The 23,670-nt window shown below is 28.6% G+C and overlaps 3 protein-coding genes across 3 annotated transcripts in view; 2 read left to right on the forward strand and 1 right to left on the reverse strand.

Annotated features, from left to right (window-relative positions):
- Positions 1-12,709, forward strand: part of LOC100161380 (phytoene desaturase) — a 36,854-nt gene extending 24,145 nt beyond the window's left edge. The window contains exons 2-3 of the mRNA XM_001950729.5: positions 10,161-10,762; positions 10,832-12,709. Of these exons, the coding sequence (XP_001950764.1) occupies positions 10,173-10,762; positions 10,832-11,828 (1,587 nt within the window). The 5' untranslated portion in view covers positions 10,161-10,172 and the 3' untranslated portion in view covers positions 11,829-12,709. The remainder of the gene's footprint in view (positions 1-10,160; positions 10,763-10,831) is intronic.
- LOC100169110 (phytoene desaturase) overlaps positions 1-23,670 on the forward strand; it is a 74,318-nt gene that overhangs the window by 24,167 nt on the left and 26,481 nt on the right. The window lies entirely within an intron of this gene.
- LOC103308018 (bifunctional lycopene cyclase/phytoene synthase-like) lies at positions 18,152-19,810 on the reverse strand. The gene is made up of 3 exons (XM_008180624.2): positions 19,576-19,810; positions 18,582-19,066; positions 18,152-18,517 (listed from the first exon to the last, which is right to left on the reverse strand). The coding sequence occupies exons 1-3, from the start codon at positions 19,808-19,810 to the stop codon at positions 18,152-18,154; spliced, it is 1,086 nt and encodes a 361-aa protein (XP_008178846.2).

The raw sequence follows: 23,670 nt of genomic DNA on the forward strand, positions 1-23,670 counted from the left end.
ATTTTTTAATATTTTAATTTTCAAGCGAGATATGAGCATTTTTAATTTTTGATATTTCACATACCCTTATTTTTCTCGAAAATGAAAATATCGAAAAATCGCCCACTCTAAGACCCAAATAATGTTCTTACCTAAAAGTTTGATAATAGGTCATTTCACCCTATCGCCATCAAAACCAACAGCACACTATTGAGAATAGTGAACGACAATTTCCTATGTCGTGCGTGTGTTAGACAGAAACAACACAAGCGGGTGTAGCGTCCTCTTATAAGGGTCCGTATTACAATAGTTAAACTAATGTTAAACCGCCGAATTCGACTGGTAAAATTTAAACTATGATTGTAAAACGGTAAAATAGTTATTATTCAATATCAGATAGGAAAATTGATAAAATATTTACTTCTGTCATACTATTTATCAGGTAAGACTTAATACTTAATAAAACTTGAAAAACATCGTTCAGGTGTATAGCAGTTGATACAGGCAAGGTACAAAATATTTTCAAGAGTTCATGAATATTTGGATAAACCTCTTTATCACAAACATCTAAAGCATGTAACCCAGAGGTGAATACAATGTTTTCAGTCACTAAAAATAAACCCATGCCCTATGGTAAATCTACAGTCTTCATGGTAATTTTGTTTTATTCACCGACTATTTATCGGGTTTATTATAAACAATCATGCATGAAAAATAATTCGCAGAGAATTCAAAAATATAGTATACCATACCACCATAAAGATACATGTTTTTATTTTCCGATATTTATGCCACGAACGACTAGTGGCGTATAGTACCTATATCAAAGCGGACAAATTACCACGGCTAGAACATTTAGAAAACAGATATAGGTACCTACTTAAAACTTAAAAGTAGTATCATATTGAGAAATACAGAAAATAAGTAAACTTAATTTTACAAAAAAAAAGGTCAAGGGGGGGGATCTATCCCCCATATCCACTCCCGTAAATACGCCACTGAAAAAATATATTATGAAACAAAAGTCATACTCGTACACAGAATTAATTCATAATTTTATTATTTATTACCATTTAAGTAAGGCAAACTATAGGAGCTCTTAATTATTTCCACGCCTACAATATTAATAAAACTGGCATACTTATAATAACAATGAAAATACTAATTATAAAATCAACTCAATGTTAAAAATAATTTATTAAAATCCTTATAAATTATTTTTATAGTGTATAACACGGTGAACTCTATAATATCATAATTGTGTATAAATAGTAATTAGTATATTAAAAATACATTTATGGCATATGCATAAATAAAATTATCTAAATTAAAAATGAATAAAAATATATCATTAAATATTTTAAAGCAATGTCGCACATTAAAGCATATTATTGTACATAATATGCAAAACTAAAAGCTAGGTACATTATATTAATCTCTTAATACTAAAATATTATTTCTTTACATCTATATAATATCATATAATTGAACATGGCAGGTATGAAATATCGTCAGGTCAAAATGCTGACTGATCAAAACATAAACATATCAAAAAATAAAACATAAATATGGAATAATAATTAAGTAATTAAACGATAAAAACACGTATGGATATTGAATAGGTGTAAATTAGGCATGAGTATAAGGCAAGAAAATGATTACTTAACCTAAATATTTCACCTTAATCATAATTTATTGAAAGTAAAAATTGGTGTTTATCGCACCAAATAGGTAGGTACATTTTGCGTGCCAAGTGTAAATTATATAAATTACTTTGATTAGGTACTTATAATAATATACTAACATTCAGTATAACATTCCACAAACGTACTATATAAATAAATAGAGAAAAATAAAGGTAAAATAATTAAACCAATCGAGAATACAAAATATTAGTTCTAAACCTATCAGAGACTATACATTTTTGGTAATGGACCGTAGCTATTAAAATTATGCTTTAAATCTAATCAATATAAATATATCTATGACCATTAATCCCTATATGATCACATTACTAAAGCCATTATAACTTAAGTATACAACATACTGAGTGTTTATAATGTAGATAGTAAATACTTAAAATATTATCACAACATTTTGCCATTTCAATACAAAAAACGTATTGTTAGAAAATTCGGACATAAAGGAACCGCGCAAACCCGCGCAAACCCTAATGTCAGTGGACGTTAGGACTAAACATAATATCATACATCAATTATGATTTTAATTCAAATGTGTTACTTAAAGATTAATTTTGTAAGACTTCAAAACTAAAATAAACAGTTCAAATAATAAAAAATAATGAATAAAAATGATTATTAAATAAAAAAAAACGATTGTAATCAAGGTTAATTAAACGAATAGAATGTTTCTATAATACTCGGAGAACCATAATATTCCAGTATTAATAGCTCTATGGACATAATATAAATTATTAAGATGGTATTCATATTTAAAAATCAACTTATACCACGTACTGCTTGCTTTTAATGTAAAGCCCTTTGAGTACTTACCTATTATCATACATTTATCCAATTTTGATAATTTTGCTTTGTTTGGAAATGATGGACTAGACTGAATGGGATTGATAAGACCTTATACGATTATACGTTAAAATTAAGCCTCTAATTTCTCGGGGCAAACATTTAATGCCATCCAAAGCTTCAAATTGGTGTTTGTCAGCTATTTTTATCATTTTGCTGGCGTATCTTTGCAACTTTTTATTTCCCAGTAACCTAGAATTCTTTTCCTTGCATAATGTACTCTTTAAAAGTATCAAATGAACGATACAGATATCTACTCATTTTGATATGTATTTTAAATACGTATTTGACTACTCAGTAAAACAAAGTACAAATTCAAATGTTTTTAAGTTATTTTATTTAAAAAAAAAAAATATTTAAAACCCTTATAAATCAACTGAACCAAATTTTTATTAGCATTTTAATGTTCTACATTAATATTATTATTTCATTTTTACACCGTATCATTTGGTATAACTATTAGTTATACATTTGCCGTTTTCTTTGCACAGGTATTTGAGTTATCAGGTATACGTCACATCAAAAATATATATTATGATATTATACGACTATATCATGTTATATTATTCTCAAAATTTGTTTAATTTTACTTAAAAATATTAAATATATAAGCTATAAAGTATAAACTAAAAAGAAAAGGAAAATTAGTAACCTATTTGTTTTTAAATACCTACCAATACTTTGAGAAAGAATTTGTGTACTTATACTCAAGTACCTACCTACTTTAAAGGCTGAGAATACTCATATTAATTGTATATTTCAACAATGGTATTATAATTAATAATACAATATTTACAAGTCTAGACTGATGATGATGAGAATTTATATTTTGGCTAAGACTATTTAAATTCTAAAAATTCTAGAAATGTGTACAACTAACCTGGATGAAAATAATAACACAAATAACTTGAATACTTTAAGACCATTTTTGCAGTGACTCAAAGGAAAAAATTACAAGCATACACTTATATAAATAAAACTTAAAAAGTGTTTGTATGAAGGGGAAATTATGAACACCATTAACAATATATATTATGATTATTATATAAACTTAGAATATGTATGCTAACGTACTATTCTTTTACAATTTATTACAAAAAAAGATAAATATGACTACAAAAAATATAAGGTCATTGGTGAAATAAATCATTTACGTTGTAAGCTGGAAATAAAGACTATTTAATGGGTATTTAGTATATAATATAAAATATCCCGTTGGTCCCTTTGTGATTGTTTTCTATGGTAAAACTTAATTGTTGAAAATGATTAGTCATTATATATTACTTATCATTTCTGTAATATTATATAATTATAATGTAAATTTGAAACTTAATAACTTGAATTTTTTTCTTGTTCCTTAAAAAATGTCTATACGCTATCAATACAATATTATTGTCACTATAAAAAAAAATATAAGTTGATAACAAGTCAATAATTTTTAATTATTAATTATTTTTTTAATTATCTTAAATTTAATCATAAGAACCTGTTTAAAGCGGCTTAAATATGAATTAACAATTTACATACAATAATCGTATAATATAGTATAGGAAATACGATCATAATTTATTCAAAATAATCTATAGTTTCCTTGTGTAACTACTTTTTATAGCACGAAAACTCTGTTGTGTTTTATTCGTTTCGTTATTCATGACGTCACGCAATTTTTTAGTTAATTTTTACTTTTTAGTTTTTCATAATTTCATAATTATATTTACCTAAATTTACATTTTAATCCTGCCACCGCTAGAGGTTCGACATTCGACGAGGCAGTTGCCAGCTCTGTCTATGTTAATGCATGGGAGGTGGTATACGGGTGTGCGGTGTAATCACAATATACAATATTGTGAATGGCGCATGCGCAAAATGGCAGCCAAGGCAGTCAAATATACTGACTCGGGCAGTCGGGCCGCCGTGTATATTATACATATCCGCTCTACTAGCTAGGTGGGTGACAGCTCGCACAGTGCTTAGCAAATAAACAAAATTATTTGTTACTGGAATGACCCGCCTCACCACGCACCCGGCACCACAATAAGTATGCGCAGGCGCGCAGCTACCAAACTAGTCTATTCTTAGAATACTGGAATTAATTCTGGAAATCAGATGTCTTGATAAAGTAGTTAATAATAATAAAAATTGCATAGTGTGTACTGCTCAGAAATCTTTATATTATATCTTTATACATTTTTGTAGTTTTGTTTTATTTCATGGAACATTTACCCCCCTCCTCCCCCCGTGGGAGCACGCCAATGTATGGAGCGCTAGTGTTGTAACTTTTGTTCGGTTATTATATAATTACTTATTTTGATTTTTAAAATATAATATGTACCTATATTATAATCGTATAGTGGAAGTGGGTCACCTATTTGAACTTTGAAAATTATATGTTTAAAATTCAGGGCCTTGCACCCGAATTAACCCGAACAACTAACACCCCTAAACATCCTTAAACAAAACAAACACCCGGAACCCATATAACCCGAATGATTCTGTTTTCAAAACACCCGTATTAACCATGACCCGAATAATTTTGTTTTTTACAAACTCTTCATGGGATGTATCATTTTGTATGTATTTTTTCTGGTGAGTTCTATTCTGTAAATTCAATAATTATTTTCTTGAAAAAAAATCCAATAAAATCTTATGTATGTATCTGTACATTAATAAACCGAGTTTGGTCTATAACAAATGTTGTGAATTCATGTTAAAAATATATATTTCATTATACATAACATAATAAGTCATTGCATAAATCATTTTTTTTTTTTTTTGGGGGGGGGGGAGTCATCATAAGCTATGTTTGTTCCAGACTACTCAACACCCGTATTAACCAATATTAACCCGAATAATAGCGCTTTTGAAAGCCTGAATGTTTGTTTAAACTTTTTATTCCGGTGTTTGAACACCCGAACACATCCAGCACCCGAAACCCGAATAAATGGTTCGGGTGCTAAACCCTGGTTTAAATGCCATGTTTGAACGAAATATTATTGTCTTCAACATATCTTTTGTTAAAATACTAATGTGTTCGAAAATCAAATATTTTAATCGTAAAATAATAGTTATCTAAAGTAAGTTGACTATAAATAATCTAAACATACGAGTTATTTTACAAAGATGAGCCAGTTAATGAAAAAATGAACTTAAGTTAGTTAATGTAAGTTAGCATTAACAAGTTTAAGATATAAGCAAACAAACCATATTATATTTGATTCTAAGTGCTCAAAGTTAACATGGAGACAAATATTAACTTAAGGGGTCTGCGCGCGACCTGTTGTTTTTGTTTAAAACATGCTTTGGGGGGAAAAACTCACATGTGTCGCAGAGTGATCAAGCTTTGATAATATATTTTTATTTTGGAAAGAGAACATTCCTGATATTTTACTGGAGGAGTCTTAGACTTGGATTTTCAGAATAATGTATTGAAAACCTAATATTATGAGTTTGAATTTTCACAAATTTAAAATTTTTTTTTTATTATTTATGTTCCAGCAACGTTATCAAGTTTCAGTAGTCAGTACCAAAGCCAAATATGCCCTGTAGAAAATCATACTCTTTCGAACAAAATAAATAAATAAAATTTAATCACTCTACGAGGCAAACATATTTCTATAATAATCTCTAATTTTTTTTTTTTTTTTTTTTGGGGGGGGGGGGTTGATTTGACATCCTTGCCACCGAACGGCTTTGATGTTGAAATGTGCGTGTGAGTGCGTAGAGCACCGCTGCCCACGACATATGCGCATTAATAAACATTTACGACAAGACTTCCCGGGTGGTTTTGAAGCTAAATTGCCTGCATTTTGCCCATTATTAAATAGACACGAGCTGGGGCCTTAACTAAATTAAAAAAGACGTGAACTAACGTTCTGTGTTTCAAGTGACCGGATTCCTATATTTAATTTTTTCCAAAAGTTCATTATAAATTAAATACGGCGTTACGTATCGGCAAAATAGGTACATAAATGTAGCATGGTCACGGAACTACGGAAGACTTTTGGCTTTAACAGTTTAACCTTTGGTAAACCGACAATACAATAATTAGTTTACTTCGCAACATGCCAATATAATAATATGTAACTTTTTTACGTTTTATTGCTCCATTTTTTTTTATCACTTTTCAGTCTTCCTCCGTTTACGTGTGATATACGTCTTAATGTTGAATCAATTAAAAATACAAATATTACTTCTATTTCATACTTTTAATGCAATCTATTCAATTAATATCAGTAGATGTTACAATTTATTATTACACCTCTCAAAGCTCATGGAAAATGTTTGATATTAATATTCATCGGTAAACAAGGTAATTACAATAATAATATATAATACCTATGATGTAGTACCAATTGTATGGTATACAATTTAATCTCATCACTGAGGATAGCATTCTATCGGTGATGATGAGTAGGTACTAATACAAACAAATAAAAATTTGTAAAGAAATAATATGTATTAAAAAATATATTAGGTTTGACCATAAATAAATATAATCAGGAATAATAATTAATAATATAATAGTTACATAGATACATATAAACGTTATAATATAATATGGAATTACCGGATTTACATTATATCATACACTATGGAAGCTATAGATATTTTGTGCTATTAACTAACCAAATTTTAATGGAAATCTCAATACTTTTGGAAAAAGTCAAGTCTCTATGATTATTCTTTCTAAATTACATCCTAATTATAAGACATTGTTAAAATTAGGTTTTTTGAAAAATATTTCCTTTTTTCCTCAGTTTTTCAAAATCATTATAAAAAGCACTGAAATTTTACCATTTTTGGCCTACATGTACAAACTAGACAGAATTTCTGTTGAAACTTAAAGCTGAATCAATGATTAAAAGCGTGATGACCGATGCCTGTGGCTTTATGCTTATCTTTTTTTAGTTTCCAGTAAAAAAAAAAAAAAATGTAATGATTTTGTAACAAAATGTCAAGAATTAGGTGTTTTTTATTATTATTATTTATTTAAAAAATTATACAACTTGTGCATATATGGTGCCTTGTTGACGTTGGGGAGTTGTAGCAATGGCTACGTTGTAGTATTTACGTTATTAATAATTATTAATTATCATTAATTTTGTATGTTTAATTAATTGATTACCTATAATCGTTTATATAGAAAGAAAAAAACCAATTTGATTGATGATAAAATAAAATACAATATATTTTATATCTTAGACGCATGTGTCATCCTTACATTCGTTCTGTATTATCAGTGATAAATATATACTTAGTCCCCCTACCTATGATTGCATTTATAGTCCCCTAACCCCTTTATCTAATTCTTTAAACTTTACACTAGTACGCTGAGGTAGGGCTGGTGGTATTTTCGGTACACCGGTATCTGGTATTTTTGGTATTTTAGAATACTGCAGGTATACGGTAAATTTCTGTGGTACTTAAAATGTTTTTAAAGGACAAAAAAATTAAATTAACTTATTACACTTACTAGGTAATTAACTTATTATAAACAAAATGTTTTCGTGTAATAATTACAAAATTAAATACTTGTATATTTTTCGTTTGAACAAATTTGTTTTAATAAATCTGGCAATGACTTCAGGAACAAGTAAAATTCTGTAAAAGACATTTTAAAGTTAACTTTTGTTAGCAACATTGCTTTTAAACTTGACACTTGAAGCTGTGTTTTTTCTTAATTTTATAAATGATTATTTCTCTTGGAGAGTTTTATTAAATATACACTTACGTTTCGGCATCTTGAATATATAAATGCACAAGAACACAGCACAACTTATTTAATAGTTATATTACTTAATATACTTATACGATTTAAAATAGGTACCACAAAATATAATTATAAGCAAGAGCATCCAAAACAGTTGATGGTTACTGTTAGTAATACTAATACTAATAATACTGTAACAGTGTAACAGTAACAATAAGGTCAATACTCATAGGAAATATTTTGGTAATTTTGTTTTAGTGCTGATATCACAGCGATTATATAATACATTAGATTAATTCATGTTAATACGTCGCGACAGTAGTTATTTTTATATTTTACTGTTGTCTCGTTATCTTATCTAGATGCCATTCACAGTCAATAACGTCAAACACACACGCACACATAAGATATAAGATATAATAAAAACGATATTTCGTCAACGAACATTTATTTTCATTATTTTTTTTATCTACTTTTTGAAAACGGGACATTTTAGCGTCCCGAAGATTTCCCAGGGGACACCGGGACAGAGATTCAAAAAACGGGACGTATGGTCACCTTAGGTATACTGTGCATCGGTAATTATGCCGTTGTTAGTTGTTTTACCGAAAATACCGTGCCATGGTAATTACCAAATATACCGTATACCTATTGTTTATTATTTTTATATAATTGTACGGACATAATATAGTAGTTCTATCCTAGGTTTGAAACTTCGAAACAACAGTAAATAAACCGAGATCCTATAGTATTTTCGATAATTACCGAGGTATGGTTTTTTCGGTAATAACATAACACTAACCTAGTAATCAGGTGCTAATGTTATTTGAATATTTGTACAATAATTGTACCTATAGTTTGACTAGGTAGAGTACCTATTTAGATTGTATTAGCGTTGAAATAAACGTGAAACAAATATGAACCCAAATAACTAACAATAGTAAGTTATAAACGATGTCGTTGACAAATTTTTTTTTTATAAAATCAGCAAGTTTATTATGTCGGTCATGTGATAATTATAAGGATTTAGAAAAATCATTTTAAACCTAATTTATTGATTGTTGCAAAAAAACCAATAAGTTATTTAATCCGTCGTTACAACGAGATTTTCATAACACAGTCTATCTCATTGTAATTTTTTTTTGCTAATAAAACCATTGCAATTTATTTCTGTTATATATGTGACTATTCAACTACCTAATAATAGCTGTATGACATAAGTGTCTAAGATATAAAATACCTATATATTAATTATTATTTGTGCCAAACATATTATAACCATAAGTTTCAATATAAAATTATACCTTAATATAATGATATATGTGCCAAAGATATTAGAAATAAACATCATTATTCTTCTGCACTAATATTAATATTTTATATATGTATATTATCAAAATATTCAAAACCGTCATTAATCCATACCGTATAAATGTAAATATGGACGAAACATACAATTATTTGCGGGATTTTGGCACTTTTCCTGCGATTTATTCTTTTCCAATCTCGTTTTGACACTAATATCTTCCCTCGCTACTAACTGATTCATATAAAATTACTTTGTTTTCTATTAACCGTTCTAGACGTGAAGTGACATTTAGAAGAATGTTCATTAGTTTTCTAATGAACCTATAACAAAAAACAATGTTTAAGTTAACATTCATATATATATTATTTTTTTTAATATTATGAATAATAACTGCACCTTGGACATTATTTATTCATATATTTAAATTCTAATACTACGTCACATAAATCGGAACCGTTCCAGCTTTGATAAATTTTTGTATAAGCATTTATAATACTTCAATATTATTATAGCCTCGGGTTTACTTAATATCCATTCAATATTTAAAAAATCAATGAAATAATATTTTTTACGCATATTTTTTTAAAAAGTATTAATATTGATGTTTATTATGTTTTAGATAACTGAAAAAATGGTGGTTAAAATTATCATTATCGGGGCTGGCGTTGGTGGTACAGCAGCAGCTGCTAGACTTAGCAAAAGAGGATTTCAAGTAGAAGTTTTTGAGAAAAATGCATATAATGGTGGAAGATGTTCACTTATTCAACACAAAGGACATCGATTTGATCAAGGTCCATCATTGTATCTGATGCCTAAAATATTTGAGGAGACATTTGAAGATTTGGGAGAGGACATTAAAAATCACATCGATTTATTGAAGTGTCCTTCTAATTACAGTGTACATTTTCATGACGGGGAAACATTCGAACTTACCACAGATATATCGAAATTATCTCGTTCTTTAGAAAAATACGAAGGCAGTGGTGAATCAACATTAATTAACTTTTTGAGCTATTTAAAGGAAACTCATGTACACTATCAAAGGAGCGTTAAAGTTGCACTCAAGACTGATTTCCAACATTGGTATGACTTTTTCAATCCGAAACATATACCAGATGTAATCCAACTGCATCTATTGGACACAGTTTACAACAGAGTTTGTAAATATTTCAAGAGCGACTACATGAGAAAGGCATTTTCATTCCAGACTATGTACTTGGGGTAAATAGAAAAATGTTAATTAATATTATTATCTTTTAAATAAAACAATGATTGTTTTTATGATTTTAGAATGTCACCATATGATGGCTTAGCTCCCTATAGCTTACTGCAGTACACCGAAATAGCGGAAGGGATTTGGTATCCGAAAGGGGGTTTCAATAAAGTTTTGCAAAGTCTTGAACAAATTGCCGTACAATATGGGGCAAAGTTCAATTATAAAACCAATGTCCAAGAAATAATAGTGGACGACAAAGGAGTGGCAAAAGGAATCAAAATGGTGAATGGTGATGTGGTAAATAGTGACATTGTAATTTGTAATGCAGATCTCGTATACGCGTACAACAAACTTTTGCCAAAAACATCATACGCCAATAAGCTCGGGAAAAAAGAACTCACTTCATCCTCGATATCATTCTATTGGTCAATGAAAACAATTGTGCCACAGTTGAAAGTACACAACATTTTTTTGGCTGAAAAATATAAAGAAAGTTTCGATCAAATATTCAAGGATCACACTTTGCCCGATGAACCATCGTTTTATGTTAACGTACCTAGTCGCATCGATCCGTCAGCGGCGCCAGAAGGAAAAGACACAATCGTGGTTTTAGTACCGGTGGGGCATATATCGAATGTACCTAATATTGATTTCGATAAACTTGTGGAGAGAGCAAGGGAACAAGTAATCGACACAATCGAGAAAAGATTGAAGATTTCCAACTTCAGAAGTATGATCGATCATGAGATAGTAAACGATCCGAGAACATGGCAAAATGAATTTAATTTATGGAAAGGGTCTATACTAGGATTATCTCATTCATTATTTCAGGTTCTATGGTTTAGACCTAGTTTGAAATGTAAAATATTTGAAAACTTGTACTTTGTCGGCGCTTCAGCGCAACCTGGTACTGGTGTGCCAATAGTTTTATGTGGTGCAAAAATGCTAGAAAAACAGTTGTGCGATAGGTTCTTGGACAGTAAAGTTGAAATAAGCATATGGTCGAAGTGCGTTTCATTTTTAATCGGTCTTCTAGCACTTCTGATTTTTTGGTTTTTTTTTAGATTTTAGTAATAAGCTACACCTATGGAACACATTTATGTGTTATGTGTGAATATATATATATTACGAGTTTATCATTTTATTATTGTAATTCACTTTAAATTCATATTATAAGATGTAATGTAATGGTTGAAAATAAGCAATGTTGACGTTTTATGTAGCCATGTAGGTACACTTTTATGTAGTTTAATATATACATTGTAAATAAGTTATGATTAAATGGTTTATTGTGAGAATGGTATGAATACTATAATATATACACATATCATTTATATTGTAGATAATAACTAATATGTAATATAAATGTATTAAAAATATTATTGTTATCTATATAATGTATATACTCACTATAATACATTCGATTATCTTACGGTGTTGGATATTTTAAAACTGAAGTATTAAACATTTGAGCATATTTTTTACTTTTATACTTTTCTAAAATGTAGCTTTTACATTTTAGTACATTTATTTATGTAAATTTAACCGCAGCAAAAGAAGTATACCTAAAATAATTATACATCAACATATGTAGAGTACAGAGAAAAAACCAGAAAAGTAATTTTATTTTCAAAATTGTGGTTTCGCTATCAAATTATTTGTATTGGGGTATTCTATATTTTAAGCGTTTAAACTAGAGAAAAAAATAAAAAATCAGATTATTCGAGAGTTATGACCGCCGAAAACTTAGGCATACAGCTATAGTTTAGAAATTAAAAACGCGTTTTTCTGGGAATGAAAGAAAATTGACTTTTCTGGTTTTTTCTCTTTACCCGTGTTATATGAAAATTGTTTTTAATTAAAAATTACTAATGCTATTATTTAAAAATACTATACATTTAATTTATTTAAATGTGTGCTAACATCCATATAAATGATTAATTATTGTTTTATAATCTTATTTTTTTAATTTACAAAAAAAAAAAAAAATCAATAATAGGTATTTATATTTTATTATACTCATACTATATACTTACAACATATTATAGATTGTTGAAAGTATATGATATTATGACGCCTAACCTATCTATATAATTTGGTGTAATAATAATTGTCTAGTTTAAAATAATGTTATAAATATTGTTCTTTTTTTGTATTTTTAGATTCTGAGAAGCGATAGAATGCGTTTATTTTACAATGATGTGTTTTTTTTCTGTCTCATCGATATTTTAGGTAGTAAATATGATCTGATCTTTGAGATTCATTACCTATGGGCTATGACTCTTAAAAAGTTATAAACATAAAACTAAAAGATATACCCTGTGACGAAAAAAATATTACATCATATTGTATTAATAAATTATATAATTTATATGTTTTAAGTTTTAACTATTCATAAATTATGATCAGATAATATCCAACAAAAAATATGAACGAAGATATGCCATTTCCCAATCAGTAAAATCACATTCGTATAATAGTATCCAATCAACATTTTAACGATTAATGTGATTCTGATTTTACTTCATAATCTGAATTTCTGTCAACAAAACACTCGACAATAAATTGTCGGAAAATCTTTAATTTTAGTTATTATTTATATCTTATGTTATTTGATGTTATAAACAATAAAAAATGATCAGTTTTTTAAATTTACAGGTTAGATGGTAACAACCAAATATTACTTGGTGCTATAAATTATAATATATTTTTAAATTATTATTATATTATGTTATAAAAAGTTATATTAAAAGTTTAATGGAAATGTTTGTAATATAAACAAGTCAAAATAATCATAACTTTTATTGAATTTAGGTACTAATTAAGGACATTATTTGGTACTTATCAGTCTAAAGTATAGAACTCCATGTATATTTTTAAAAAATCAAGAAGAACTGAAAATATTTTTAAGTAACCGTAATAATTACACAAAACCTTACATTTTAGATTAAATACCCGTTGTTATTTTTAAAATTAATGATAAACAATAAAAATCTTGGAATGTAATTCTCTTTACTCATATGTGTTTCTAATGGCAATTGAAAAATATCAAAAGTTTATATTATACAATTATTATTTTTTTTTATAATTTACTTATAACACAAGAAAATTATGTTAGATACCTACCAAGTACCTACTTTATATTTTGTTTAATTTATACGAACATAAATTATATAAATTATAGGTACACAATAATATATCACCAGGCAGGTATAATTTATATAATTTATGTTGCTATTGGACTTTGTGTCCGTATAAATTAAACAAAATATAAAGTAGGTACTTGGTTTATACCGTACGCTTTGTCGTAACACGCTCCTGCCATAATCACCATTGCAGTTGTTATAGAGACGAACAGTTATAGAGGCAAACCGTCGGCTACAAACACGTTTAAACTAGTCGTCTTATTCAGATGCCAATCGTCCTCCTTCAGGGCTATCCAGGGATATCTCAGGGTATCTCGTTCGATGGGAAAGTAAATATTGTTGGTGCATTGAGGAGGTCAAAATTTAAAATTCCCAATAGTTTTCAAAAGCGCTGGGAAAAACAACATAAAATTAAGGAAAAACGGGAATTTTTACGTGAAATTGATTTTGGTTTTTGGTGTAACTCTAAAACAAATGAACGTATATACATGAATTTTTCACTGGTTGTTTATATTTGCATTTCCTATACACAATAAAATATTCAAAATATTGAACACAGAGTATTGCCCACAGCGAGGTCAGGACGATTACAGGATACGACGGACACGTATTCCTCGATGGGGACGTTTCCCAAAATGCCTAAATATCTTTCAGGAGAATAGGTCCTCACTTCGTTGATGATATATAGTTGTAACACGGTACTGTGTAGAAAAGAGCCACGATGCAATTTAAGTAATTTCGAAACGATCGATAAATGGTCACATTATTAACGTTAATATACACCAATAGCTGGAAGTTAATACGTAAAATGGATTCCCATGCAACTCAATATTTTTACTTGCCGGGTAATGCTGAAAAATTAAAAATATTTTGGTAAATTCGTTTGCATCATCAGATATATGTACCTATACGCTTTATATATTATGTGCGTTTATAAAAAATATAAAAAAATTATATCCTGAGACCACAAATGGATGCAAATGGATGGAAAAAGGAAGTATGTAATTTCTACTCTTGGTAGGTACCTATATTTAATGAAAACTGATTTGTACAAATTACAAATACCTAAATACCTAAACAATTTTATATTTATATATGTTAATATGTTATAACTTATATAGTTATATCATTGAAGAAATTGTAATGAGAAAAAAATGTAATCAACAATATTATAGCTGATAATTGTATTATGCCCTGTAATTGGAGGTCAATTAAAATAACATTATAATCACGATAAAAATAATATAATACATTTTAGAATTTAATAATATGGGACCCATAATTATAGCAACCTGATTACTAATTAGTACTAAATATTTTTAATTAATTATTTAAATCATTGTACATTGATATTTGGGGCAAATGTAAACTGGGCCCGCGGTTACCTTTTTTGTTGTAAACTCGGCCCGGAAATTTAAAATGATAAAAAAGAACGGATGTAAACTCGGCCCGATAATTATTTTGACCAATAAAATATAATAAACGAAACAATTTGTTGTTAACGAATAGTACCTATGTATCGGTGTGTATATATCGGTGGGTGAATAGGTACGTCAAACACATGGCTTTTTACTTCAAAAAATTGATTTATATTATAACCATACATTATTAACTATTGCACTACAGTTTTAATTATATTTGTACACTTTTGTATATTACTTAAATTTTTTCACAATTTTAGTGAATTCTACATTTATATAACGAAATTCATACTATGAATAAAAATATGAAAATAATTTTTGGAGGATAATGATTATCACCTCCACATGGTGTCCTCTAAATTGTTCTCAAAAATATTATACATATTATATTTTTATTCAGGCCGAGTTTACACGTCAATCATTTTTACCTGTAAAAACCCCGGGCCCGACGGACCCAATCGACGGACGGACGGACAGCGGAGAGCCTTAGTAATAGGCCTTAGTTATAAATCCGTGTCTCGTTTTACCATACGGAACCCTAAAAACGAGTGTTGGTTTATTTATTTAAATGTTTATAATTAGGAAAGTACCTACCTATTTATTAAATACAATTGTCATTAGATCAATAATTGACCTTGACTTATCATTCAATTTATTTAATTTATTAATTTTCCCATAGTGCAAAGTTGGACTTATATCATTCTGAATTAACAGTTGCGAAAACGCTCTTGTAATAGTTTATATATAAAAAAAAAAAATCAAAGTTTTTGAACCAGAAACCGATTATTTCTAGCGCCGGTGAAATTGACACGTACAAACATCTGGCGGAATAATATTAGGTATTTTAGGTTAAAAATAGAAAAATAGGGTGTTTTTTTATATAAATAACGGATATTATAATAGACGAAAAAACAATATATTATAAATTATAGGTTTGCACGATTACAGATAATAAATAATAAAAAATAAAAACTCCTGTATAATAAATCTCTCTAATAGCTAACTAATGGTATAAAAACCGAACATACAAATATACGGATATACAAAAATAATCAGATACCAACAAAAATTACAATAAAACAAGTAAACTGTATATTATAATATTACATTTCACTTAGGTACCTATATCAGGTATTGGAGGCTTTCGCGGACCCTGAAAATAATCTTACATTTATACCACCTTGATACCTCTGCTTTGAGTGGAAATGTTGGACTAGCCGCCTTGATTGCGTAATAAATCCCTCGATAACTTTCAAGGGATGTGAGGATTGAGCCTCTTAAATCAAACGTCAAACGCTTATAATAACATTCATCGCTTCCGATAGATCTATTTATTGGCTAACAACTTCATCTTATAGGCCAATCGGTTCAATTTATCGTTTCCCGGAGACCTCGGGTTCTTTTTTTCGCTTAAAAAATGTAATAGTAATTTTATAATTATGAAGAACTTAAAACATGTTTATAAATAAATAACTAGAACATTTGCGCAATATACCTTCAATTCTTGACTAAATAGATTGTGTTTTGTTAAAATTAATGATAAACAATCAAAATTATTTAAATTGATATTTAATACTCTTTACACTTAAGTTTTTATCATGGCAGTTGAAAAATATAAAAAGTTTATATTATTATGCAATAAAAATTATTATAAGCATTTGTCGTTAAAATTATGAAATAATTCGTCAAAACCACGGAAATTGATGGTCTTTGACAGTTTGACGTCCAGGGACAATTATGAATATAGTCATTAATTTCCTAGACTAGGCATAGAGTACCTACAGCGAAAAACTCAAAAACAATATATATACATTCAGATCCGTAAATGGAATATTATTATGCAATAATGTAATATGCGGCATTTATCACGAGTAATAACCACTGCAGCCTACAGGTTATTTGTAAAAATGAGACTTTTTTCAAAATATCAATTTTAATAAGAAAAAAATAGTTTTATAATAAGTACCTATCTTTTTTTTCAGTTTTAACCGACGACGACGTGTTTAAATTAGCACACCTAGTATTTTTCAAGTATTTTTTGAAATTTGAAAGTATTATAAGTCTTACAAATTATTATCTTTAATCAAACCTCATGATCTTATAGCAACACTTAATATTACAGTGTGTATTATGTGTCATATATTTTTTTATTGGGCAGTTTAGGTAGGTATACTATATTAAAATATCATTGCGTTTAACCTAACCCTGGAGCACCAACGTGTATATTATGTATTATAGGTTTAACTAATAATATATTAATATATAATGCGATGATGACAACAATGACTATAAACTATAATATTGGAATTTGTGTGGTTGGAGAAAAATTTTTAATTATGATGATTGATAATATTAACACATTTCTCAGAGATAAAAAGTATTAATTATAGTATGATATGAATGATGATAACGTATTACTTAATATAGGTACTCAAATATACATGAATTATAAATATATTGGTATTTAATATTTTAACCAACCATTAAAAGATCACACTAGTTTAATAAAGCATATTGTTTGAGAAGATATTATCTGTTAGATTTCATATATATTAACATATAGAATACAGTACCTATATTATATTATTATATTATATGAACATTACATTTCACAGACATGCATTTCCCTAACTACATCACAACTTATTAAACTAATATAATTATATAATCAAAATTATGAACTTGTATATGTAAATGTATAATTTACTAACGATAGCATACCTACATATACATTATAATTTATAATATTAACGATTATAACACAAAAAACTGTTTAATATTAAATTACACTTATATCAGGTATTGGAGGCTATCGATGTACAGGACCCTAAAATATAATCTTACATTTATCCCACCTAGATACCTTTGCTTTGGTAGGAAATGTTGGACTAGACTTGATAGTATAATAAATTCCTCTATAAATTTCAATGGATGTCAGAATTGAGCCCCTTAAATCTATCGGTAAACGCCAAATAACATCCACCGCTTCCATTAGGTGTTTGTCAGATAACTCCTTCATCTTATCAGCGTATCTGTTCAATTTATCATTTCCAAGGGACCTCGGCTTCTTTTCTTGACATAAGATACTTACATCGATTTTTTCGTCCTCCAAATAGTCGGTGGGTAAATAACAACGTCCCCACGATTCGCTGTCACTGACGATGTCCCGTGAAATGTTCACGAACTGTAAGCTCTTAAAAAATATAAGTAAGTACCTACATATGAATTAGTAAATAGCTTAAGATAAAATGACTTACATTTCCTAATTGATATGCTTTTTTAATTTCATAATCGTCCTTTTCAACAAAGTCATATTTATCAATATTATATCTGTACAAAAATGGAAATATGCACATCAGTCCAATACTTCTAGCGACAAGTGTGAAATATTTTAATATATCTTGTTCTGTTTTGTATGACGTATTAGCAAGATCATATTTGTAACCAGCAAGTAACTCTTCATATGGCTTACGAGCCAAAAAAAATGCCATTCTAGAGAATGAACGAAGAGATGCCATTTCCCTATCAGTAAAGTCACATTCGTATAGTGCCCAATCGATATTTACTTCATGTGGTTCTGATTTAACTTCATAATCTGATTTTCTATCAGAAAAACACTCGCCAATAAATTGTTGGAAAAGCTTTAATTTCAGTTGTTTAACTTTCATCTTCGATGCATCATCAATTATGTTATCTGTGAAACGACCAAATGAGTAGCCCGATACAAGATCCATTCTGATTCCTAAAAAAAAGTTTCTTATAATTAATTTTAAATTGAACAACTATACCTACATAAACAATAGTATTTATTGGTAAAGATTTAAATGAATAAATATGAATCAACCTTCAACATTTTATTAAAATTTAAAAATATTTTAACCATGACAATAAAAAAATAACAAAATTGTCATCACTTTCATAAACATTTTTTAAAAAGTATATAGGTATTATGGTAGTTTTTAAAAATGATTGAGCTGTACTATGCGTCTATGCTATAATATAGCATTATTTTTAATTTAAAATATTATTAGTTGACTTATAGATGATAAACAATAAACAATATATACATTATTAAATGATAAATGTATTAAGTAACTATTTTAAGTTTTGTTTACTATGTAAATGTGATAATATCAACCAATAAATGTCCACATAATTCAGTACATACCAGTTGCCATTGATTATTTATATTAATTTAAATAGTTAATTAAAAAAAAAATTAAAATATAATTGTAATTATTAAAACCATACCGTAATGAAATAGATAACAAGAAGTAGCCATTATATTTGAATGATCCAGGGATTTAAGATTGCTCGTTAAGTCCTCCGTAACAATAGATGGCAGAGAACATTCTGAAGTGGCAAACGCTTCAAACATCTGACAAATGAATTTCTTACTGATACCAAACTGATGAGGGTATATCAACGTAAACGAAACGATCATACCGTACGTTTTGTCGTAACACGCTCCTGCCATAACCACCATGGCAGTTGTTATGGAGACGAATAGAGCTTCTTCTAAAGGCAATCCGTCGGCTACAAACACGTTTAAACTAGTCGTCTTATTCAGATGCCAAACGTCCTCCTTCAGGGCTATTCGATTCACCCACAACAGGTATAAGGTCGGCACCACAATCGCGAATGAAGAAGGTATCAAGTTTTTTTACGAAATAGTTTCCGGCACCGTCCCACTGTGCAATATTTTGATCTAGCAATGTCAATAGGATGTTATTTTGGAACATGTAACATCACAGATTGCGTTCCATCTAAGTACGTTTAACATCCCCATGATCTTATTTCTACCGAAATGATGTCCTTCATAAAACATCTTTTAAACGTCACTTTTCAACATCTGTAGAACAGCTTAAAACATCTATTCCTGCAATTGTAATTCTACCGCAGAACTGTATTTCATGAAACATCTATATAACATCACTTTTCAACATCTGTACAACAGTTTTATACAACCATAATATGCATAAATACATACTCCTCTATGAACCATTAATGTATGTTAGGTACTTTGTAAATATATTTACTATAGTGACATTGTAATTTGTAATGCAGATCTTACATATGGTTACAACAAACTTTTGCCAAAAACATCATTCGCTGAAAAACTTGGCAAAAAAAGAACATACTTCATCTTCGATATAATTTTATTGGTCGATGAATACAATCGTGTCGTAGTTGAATGTACACAACATTTTTTTGGTTAAAAAATATAATTTTTTGAGCTTTGACCAAATATTCAAGGATCACACGTTGCCCGATGATCCATCGTTTTATGTTAACGTTCCTAGTCGCATCGATCCGACAGCAGCCCCTGATGGAAAAAACTCAATCGTAGTTTTAGTACCAGTTGGGCATATATCGAATGTACCTAATATTGATTTCGATATACTTATGAAAAAAGCTAGGGAACAAGTGATCGATACAATAGAGAAAACATTGAAGATATACAACTTCAGAAGTATGATCGATCATGAGAAAGTGAATGATCCGAGAACATGGGAAAACTAATTAAATTTATGGAAAGGGTCTATACTAGGATTATCTCATATATTTTTGCAGGTTGTATGGTTCAGACCTAGTTTAAAATGTAACATATTTAAAAACTTGTACTTTGTTGGTGCTTCAGCGCACCCTGGTACTGGTGTACCAGTAGTTTTATGTGGTGCAAAATTGCTAGAGAATCAGTTGTGTGATAGGTTCTTGGAGGGTAAAGTTGAAATAAGCATATGATGATCGAAGAGTGTATCATTTTTAATCGGCCTCCTAGCACTTCTGTTTGTTTGGATTTCTTCTATGTTTTATAAATAGTAAAGTGTGTATCACATGGATATACCTACATTTAAAGTAATCATAGTTTTCTTATTTAAATACATTTTTAAAAACTTTAGACTTACCATGATACTGTCTGGAACTCAAATCTTAATAAAATTTATTTAAAATTAAAATTGAAAACTTATTTTTTAATGAGAATTGTTTTGTATAATTTAGCCTGTCCTAACAAAATATTCTAGTATTTCTTATGACTTATAGTATAAGACGTGAGTACATAAGTTTTGTAATACTTTAGAATAAATAATCATTTTTTTTTTTAGTAATTTACACCCGACATTCAGTTTTAATATAATTATATTAATATGATGAATATAGAGTTAAAAACTAAACTTATATGTAGGTAACAGTTGTATTTGAAATATGAACATGTTATGTTATGCCGAAATTTTTTTTATATTCAAAAGAAAGTCTTAAAACTAAATTAAAGATTATTATAATATATTCGAATATTTAACTAGTCATAACTAAAGACTGGATTTATATGCTTTTTAAATTGTGAAATATGCACAAAACAAAAGTCAAAATAAGCAAGAAAAAAATACAAAACAGGCATGTTAAAATTTCAATTTTTATTTAACTTTAATTTTATATTAAAATTGTTACAAACAAAATGTATAATATATCAATATAGCACAGATATGCAGTACGCGAACATTTAATTTTCATCAGTACCTAATAGATTACAAACCAAGTAAATAAAACTGTAGTAATAGTATAAGTACGACAAATTTAATTTTTTGGAACATATATAATATTTGATATTAAGCTATCTGAACTATTTTGTTGGCATTTTAGTGGTCAACTCCGTTTTGGACCGTTCGGTGTATATTTGTATTCTTTTCTGTTAAATGATGCAGACCATGCACTTACGTCAGAATATGCAAACATATGCAGTTTAACATTTTGATATTTAATCAATCGAGTAATGATTTGTGGACACTCGTTGTCTGCATGTAGGTATATAATGTCGAAAATATCAATATGTGTTTTATGCGAAATCCGGGCTTTAGTCATAACTAGGGCTCGGAAGTTGATGCATTTTGCATTTTTTTTAGAACTTTTTAGACGATGCTCTCCTGGCCACAAATGTGTTTCATTAGCATGTGAATCTGAATAATTAAATTTTATTTTGCATTTTTTTGCATTTTTTTGTGTTTATTACTTTTTAAGTCATTTTTTGACATTTTTAGGTCATTTTCCCATATTTTTAGTCTTTTTTACTGATTTCACGCTAGTTCACTTCTTATTGTTTCTTGTCGACCATTGTGCCGATAACTTAAAACTTGGAAATTACCACGGACTAAGTACCTATCCGATTTTATCTCGCCGATTACATTTGTCGTTGTCGTGTTGTAGTGAATATTATTATACCTACATTTTATTATTTTATTTCATTTTTTAAGGACATTTTTGTCATATTTTGAGCAATTCGAAGCTTTGATAAATTTATATAGAATTTTATAGTAAAATAGAGCAAAATATTTTTAAAAAAATGTATTTTTATTAGTTTAAAACTAATATTTGCAATTTTTTAGGTCATTTTTTAAGGACATTTTTTGTCATTTTTATGTCATATTTGCATATTTTTTTTAGGTCATTTTTAATTGTTTTTAAGGTCATCAACTTCCGAGCCCTAGTCATAACATACTATTAATACAATTAATAGAATGGTTGTGGCATTAGCAGTTGTGTGGGTATGTAGGTACGTACCTATGGCAAAAAGCTCGTGGTTTATAGCGCTGAAGGAAGGAACGTGGAGTGATATCAAGGAGTGAGAGCCGGGCACATATTTTATGGGACTATAGATATTGATGTATTATATATAGTGTATACTATTATAATATACTTTTAATGCACACATTGTACATAGTCTATGCTGTTATGATATGACTAAACTATGTTTTTATGTGAGAATTGTATAATTCGGGACTTATGGTCACCCTATATTAGCTGTCCGCCCAAAGTTGCCCATATCAAAGATGCGGCCTGTTTACTCTCTGGCTGTGATTACTGATAAAGACAATTTCACACAGGAGTAAAATGGAGAGAGGGTCTAAAGGAGATAAAGCTTTCCTGGAATTTTTTTTTTGCCCTCCTTCCCGTAATTTGGTTTAGTTACATTTTCAGAATATAATACGCTGTGTATACCAAAAATATTAAACCTATGCATTTTCATTTGAATTATATTTGGGAAAACTGCTTTTCTGTAAGTACTTATGTAAAGAAAATGTAAAGTCAATAGCTGTGTAATCAAGTGTTTATAGCTATTAGTCAACACCGATGAACTTCGATTTAGGTGCAATTATTATCCCTTGGTAGGCAATCAGACTGTGTCGGATCGCAGACGACACATTGCTCCTATTTTCAATTTTGTACGTATATGAAAAGTATATTATTAAATAAAACATAAATTATGTGGGTATATATATTATTGTATTCCAACTATTCTCACATTAAAACATTTAATCATATCATATTATCATTATATACTATGTACAA

This window comes from Acyrthosiphon pisum, chromosome A1 (assembly GCF_005508785.2).
Source record: "Acyrthosiphon pisum isolate AL4f chromosome A1, pea_aphid_22Mar2018_4r6ur, whole genome shotgun sequence".
NCBI lineage: Eukaryota > Metazoa > Arthropoda > Insecta > Hemiptera > Aphididae > Acyrthosiphon > Acyrthosiphon pisum.